The 6,672-nt window shown below is 44.2% G+C and overlaps 1 protein-coding gene across 1 annotated transcript in view; it reads left to right on the top strand.

The window, feature by feature from the left end:
- The first annotated feature begins 513 nt into the window (after nt 1-513).
- The window catches only part of LOC149300807 (tax1-binding protein 1 homolog), a 35,098-nt gene continuing 28,939 nt past the window's right edge, over nt 514-6,672 (top strand). The window contains 1 exon segment of the mRNA XM_089484876.1: nt 514-690. Coding sequence (XP_089341002.1) covers nt 514-690 — 177 coding nt within the window.

The following is a 6,672-nucleotide window of genomic DNA, read 5'->3' as shown; positions in this document are numbered from 1 at the left end:
GCTTCTGTTGCATGAAGAGCTTGGCTGTCCCTGTGTAATGTATACTTACATCAGTGAGACTGCAGCTCACGCCGGAGAACACCTGCCAATATTGGCCCTTCATAGTGATCAGCATAGCTGTGGGATGCGGCCAGGGCTGCGCAGTGACGTCGGGGGGGGGGGCGGACCTCCCACCGACAGCAGCGGGAAACACCCCCACTTAAAGGGAAAATGGGCGGGGAGTGGGGCATGTCAAGAAACCTGGAGAGTTCCCAGGTATGGTGATCAGTAAACGATGGAGTTGAAACCACAGTTCTCCTGCAAACTCCTGTAAATAAAACCTAATGTTGAACAAATCTTAGCTGTTGTCATCTGACTTTTGCTGTTTTATGCTGATCTAGATGGATGCATAGCCTTCAGGCTCTTAAAATATTGCTGTTTGCGTTTTTCTGCGTCACACTATATCATGGTACCGCGTGGTACATGATGTTTCAGTTGAGTATACTAAAAGTAACGTTCCGTTGCAGGGTGAATATGTCGGTGGTGCACAATGTACCCTCTCCAGACAGCGCAATGCAGGCAACTAATTTTGCCCACGTGATCTTTCAGAATGTGGCAAAGAGTTACCTTCCAAATGCCCCCCTGGAGTGTCATTACACGCTAACCCAGTATATCCATCCACACCAGAAAGACTGGGTTGGCATTTTCAAGGTAAGTCAATAATCATTTGCATTTTAATATTAAAATTCAATATTCAGTATACAAAAAATAGTATCAGGTGTCTAATTTATTGTAGCCAAAATGGCCTTGTTTTCTGTGTACTAAGCTTTGCAGTGTCTGTCTTTAACGGAACACACGCATGTCCAAAAGAAGACCCCTAAGCAAACAATGCATATGCAAGTACAAAGTTATAAAAAAATGCGCTTACCTTTTCAGAGAAGCTTCAGCTCCCCACACACTCTGCTGCCCTCAGATGTTTGAATCAGCCAATCAGTGTTAGGCAAGTGCTTCCCATGAAATCAATAGGAGCGATTTCCATGGGTGCGCATGAGGGTCTCGGTGGACCCCAGCTTGCAATGTTTGCTGAGCCGACGCTGGAGGTGACGGGGAGGAAGTACGTAACGTGCAAGGACGTGTTTTTGACGAACACATCTCTTACATGGTAAATAGCCAGGGACAGGGGAGTCCCTATAGGGGGATTCTGCAGAATTCCCCCTATACATTTGCAAGCGGAACACCAGATCAAGGGACTTCTCGGCTATAAAATGAATTATTGTACATATGATGGCTGGAGTGTCCCTTTAATGATAATGGCACCCTGTGCAACATTCAACAGGTGACAAGCCTTGTTTATTTTTATTGATGACCTTCGTCCCCAATGGAGAAAAAAGAAAGTAGAACAAATTCCGTTTCTTATCTTTTACAGATATGCCGCCTATTATTTTCATTTTAATGAACCGTTCAAATAAAGGCGTCCAGTATAAGCCATCAACAATTAATTTCCTGAACGAAATGCTAATGTTGCTAGAATCCAGAATATTGTATTTTTAGTTTAATTAAAGTGATTTTCCATAATGAATAATAATTAAAAAAAAAATCTCCAGCGTTTCTTTTTGTGAATTTGACATTTTTGGCAGGAACTCAAATGCCAGAATGGCTTGGAGGGTAGTTTATTGCATTTAGTCTTTCCTGGTTCCGATGGGGTTATTTAGCTGCGCCTGCCAAAGAAAGGAAGGTATGTGTTAGTTTAGCTGGGAGATGGCCCAAGGGGAACAATAAAGTACAGGAAGAAAGGCTACTGTTAGTATGTACTGTAAGGTAAACGGGTTGCATGGCTGGAAATCTCCCGTAATTAGTACTACACAGTACCACTTGTCTTTTTTTTTTTTTTTTTTAGGTCAATATTAATTGAAATGGCACAGACTTGGAATAAATCCTTGTTGGGGCTGCAGGTCCTGTTTTTTGTTGTGTGTGTGCTGATTTTTTTATTTTATTTTTTTATTTGTTTAGTATTTTCACACAGAGAAATATATTGAGATACTAGCTTTATATATGCAAATTAATTATTTACAATTAGACAGATTTTACTTGGGTTAGCATGTCTGCAGCTGTATATTGATGGAAACAAATGTACCTGGCCCTAGTGCAGGGGTGTCCAAGTTTTTTCTGCAGTGGGCCACTTCATCAGAATTGTATACGTGCACGGGCCACACTCATTTTTCACTGTGTGAAAATATGGCCTTTAATAAAATATGCAGATTAAATTAAAGTAAATGACACAAAAATTTTACTTTTCCTCTCACTGATTTCTGGGCCTAGAAAGTTTTGTGACTACAAATTCAGGATTCTGGATAAGTTAAAATGAAATAGTTCTATTTATTTTAGCGATGCACTAAAATGAAAATTCTGGACCAAAACCAAAAATTCAGGGTTCACTTAGCCAAAACTGAAAATGACCCCCCACACACTTTTAATAAAAGTAAGTTGCACACCAAAATTGTACAAAAAAATTATATATTATGATTGTTAACAGCAATCTCAGGCATACCCAGATTCCAGTATGTACTGGTTGGCTGGGCATTGTAACAGCAAACACTCTTTTTTCATACCCAGGCAACCAGTAAATGCTGGAACCTAGGCATAATGGGACTGTGATTGCTGTTAGCAATCACACTCCTATCATGCCAAGTCAGCCAGTACATGCTGGTACAGGGTGGCTGTAAGTGCAGACCCCATACTGCTGGCAGCATCAATACACAAGGGGGCAGCTAGCCAGGTTTCAGCATGTACTGGCTGACTTAGCATGATAGGAGTGTGATTGCTATATGCAATCACAGTCCCATCATGCCTTGGTTCCAGCACTTACACATCCATGCTATCACAAACACACTCATTCATTCATATACTCATACACACACATACTCATTCAAACAACCTCCCCCACCCCCTTACCTACTACAGCTCTCGATGCCGCTCACAGACTTCAGCAGTGTTCTCCCCACAGAGGAGGCAGGACTGGAGCAGAGAATAGACCCTCCCACAAGTAAGCAGCAGGGCTTGTGATGATGTGATCCTGGCTGCCGATCTCACGCGGGCCGCACCTCGAGGTCACGCAGGCCGCATTTGGCCCGCGGGCCGCATGTTGGACGCCCCTGCCCTAGTGCATCTGCTTTCAATGTTCGTTACAGGTGCAATGACCCCGTGGTAAACGTTATATTAGGAAAATTAATCTGCCGATTGGGCTGTGAATACATTCGTATTGCGTATTGCAGTGTGTTTTGGAGAATGTGTGTGTTCTCTGAGCCAATTTCCCAGTACAGCCCAGTACAGACAAAGCTGTCCTATCCAGGAGGACGACAATCTTGTGTTGCTGTGTCTTTTCAATTTTATTTCATTTTAACAGATGGAAATGGTCTAAAACTCCCTAATGTATAATCATTTCAATGCAATTTGTTAATTCAACGTTCTAGACGAACCAAGCTTGCTTTTGAAAGCCTACAAAACAGCTCCTCGCACACTTTAAGCAAGAGGTTTCGAAATCCTAAAATGCCCAAGATACACATGATCAAAATGTGTTTCCTATTGTTTGGCTCATATTTATTCTTTTTACAGCCTGATGCTAAATCCCTAAAACGTGACTTTGGAGTATTATATGATCGCTCTTCTTTTGTTGGAAGAGTATGGCTAGACAAATCTCCGGATCTAGCTGCAGTTCCAAGCTTCCTGTAGATCATACACATTAACCACGTATACACGGTGGAAACTGCCCATTACTAGCCGGTGCTACGTGTTCCAAAATGTCACTGTGCCAGCTTTTATGCTGTTTTTAAGTGTATTCTCATACGGTTTGTAGGGATGCACCGAAATAAAAATTCTGGACCGAAACCAAAACCGAAAATTCAGGATTCACTTGGCCAAAACCAAAAATGACCCCCCCCCACATAAAATAACCACACTTAAAATAACAATAAGTAATACACCATAATTGGACAAAAATAATTCAATAACATATATATATATATACCGTATTGGCTCGGATATAGGCCGCCCCCGTAAATAGGCCGCACCCTAAAAGTTTGGTGCTTTTTTAAAGAAAAAGTTTTTTTCTTTAAAAAAGCACCAAAAAAACATGCTGCCACTCTGCCCCCCCCCCGAGATATGCTGTCACTGTCCTCCCTCCCCGAGATATGCTACCACTGTCCGTCCCCCCCCCGAGATATGCTGCCACTGTCCCCCCCCCGAGATATGCTGCCACTGTCCTCCTCCCTCCCCGAGATATGCTACCACTGTCCGTCTCCCCCCCCCGAGATATGCTGCCACTGTCCCCCCCCCCCGAGATATGCTGCCACTGTCCTCCTCCCTCCCCGAGATATGCTGCCACTGTCCTCCTCTGCCCCCCGATTTACCGGAGCTGACTCCCGGGTGTCTTGCGAGGCCGGCGGGGGACATCTACGCAATACACCGGAAGTTGTATACGCGTATTGCGTAGATGTCCCCCGCCGGCCCCGCAAGACACCCGGGAGTCTGCTCCGGTAAGTCAGGCGGGGGGCCAGAGGTAAAACGCATCGTGCGGTTAGACAACCGCACGATGCGCTTAGACAACCTCCCGTGCCGGCACCCCCCCCGTGGGAAGTGCTGGCAGGGGAGGCTGTCTGAGCGTATCGGGGAGTAGGATGGAGGTCCCCTGCACCGCTGCGGGGGATCTGTATCCTAACCCCGATGCCTGCCCGGCGCCCGGGACTGCATGTCCCGGGCGTCGGGCGCTAGACCCCGAATATAAGCCGCACCCCCACTTTAAAGACTTAAAGTGGGGGAAAAAAGTGCGGCCTATATTCGAGCCAATACGGTATATATATATATATATATATATATATATATATATATATATATATATATATATATATATATATATATATATATATATATATATATATTAACAGCAATCACACTCCTATCAGCCAGTACATGGTAGTACCTGGACATGATAGGAGTGTGATTACAGGCTCCCTATACCATGCTATCCTCCCCCCACACATCCATACTATCACACACACTCATTCGCAAACATTCATTCGCTCATTCATTCCCTTAATCACTCTTACTTGCTCATACACCCTCCCAAACCCCCTTACCTGAACTGCAGATCTCTCACTCGCAGACTTCTGCAGGGGCCCGGCTTCTTCCCTCTGAAACTTCTCTTGTCCTGCCCCTGAGGAAGAAGGTACAGAGCAAAGTCATGTTACGTGCATTCACGTGACTGCTGGGTTCTGCTTCTCCTGGCCTGTACAAGAGACGCTGCTCGTACTGTGTGTGCGACCAACGCAAAGGTGAGCAACCTGGCCCCTGTTTCAAAATGCCCACCTTAACCCCTTGATGACAATTGCCAGTCTGGGCACGTCATGGAAAAACATGTTGTTTACGACAATTGACGTGCCAGGACCGGCACGCCTTTAAACGGGTGCAGAAAGCGATCTACTTTCGCTTTCTGCACCCAAACGGCGTTGCTGTAATGCCTCGACCTCGAGGCATTCAGCAACGCCACGATCGGCACTAAGGGGCCATCTCTGGCCCCTCCCCGGGGCGTCAACATCCGCCATTGTATGGCGGCGGACGCCCGTTTTAAAAGCGTTTAGGAGGCGATAAACGATCACCTCCTAAACTTAAATGGTGTGGCTGGAATGCCTCGATCAGGAGGCATCCAGCGACACCAAACACTTACCTCGGGATGGACTGTGGACCCCGGGGAAAAAAAAACAATAAAGATGAAAAAGTTCGCTAGATGGTCGCCAGACCCTCAAGAGAACTCTGGCTCCACTTCCAGGTTGAATACAGGTACTGCATTCAACCATGCAAGTCAATGAAGCCCAGCTTTCTAATCACAGTGTGATTAGTAAAAATAAATTAAAAAATAATTAATAATAATTAGAAAAAAATAGTAAAAAAACAGTAAAATGTAAAAATAATTTCCCACTGATGTCACTATCAGGGGAACCTTCAAGTTGATAAAAAATGTTAAAATAAAATATATAAAATAAAATGTATATAAAAAATATATTTTTGTGAACAAGTCCTAAAATTAGCATATTAGCTTAAAACAATTCTCGCATGGAAAGAGTTAAAATACTGGCATTTAATGCCCATGGGGTGTCTACTTTTAAAAAATGTATGATTTGATGGGGTAAATTGAATTGGCCGGGTTCAACAATGTCCCAATTAACACTGGGGGAAGGATGGCCACACATCTAATTTCCAATTAGAAAAATGCACACGTACCAAATGTGGCCTTTTAGTTCCCCCCAAAAAATGACAAACCCATGATTGTGGGGTATCACTGTACTCAGGAGATGTTGCTGAACACATATTGGGGTGTCATGTGACAGCGGCATATACCAGGAGCTGTAAATTCATACATAACATAGGTGTGTGGGGGTGTCTAGTTTTCAAAAATATATGGCTTTATTGGGCACACTGAAATGGCCCGGCTCAAAGATGTGCCAAATAGGACATGGGCAGTTGATCGCCAAACGCCAAAGTTCAACATTGAAAATGCGAATGCCCCAAATGTGGCCCTTTTGCCCCCAAACAGCCAGGCAAAATCATTCATGTGAGGTATCGCTGTACTCAGGAGATGTTGCTAAACACATATTGGGGTGTTTTATGATAGTGACATACCAGAACCTGTTTATTCATACC

Source organism: Sceloporus occidentalis, unplaced genomic scaffold (genome assembly GCF_023333645.1).
Source record: "Sceloporus occidentalis isolate IW3139 unplaced genomic scaffold, rSceOcc1.0.p SCAF_23, whole genome shotgun sequence".
Taxonomy (NCBI): domain Eukaryota; kingdom Metazoa; phylum Chordata; class Lepidosauria; order Squamata; family Phrynosomatidae; genus Sceloporus; species Sceloporus occidentalis.
Note: the sequence above shows the minus strand (reverse complement) of the source record. Positions and strands in the feature narration are given on the sequence as shown.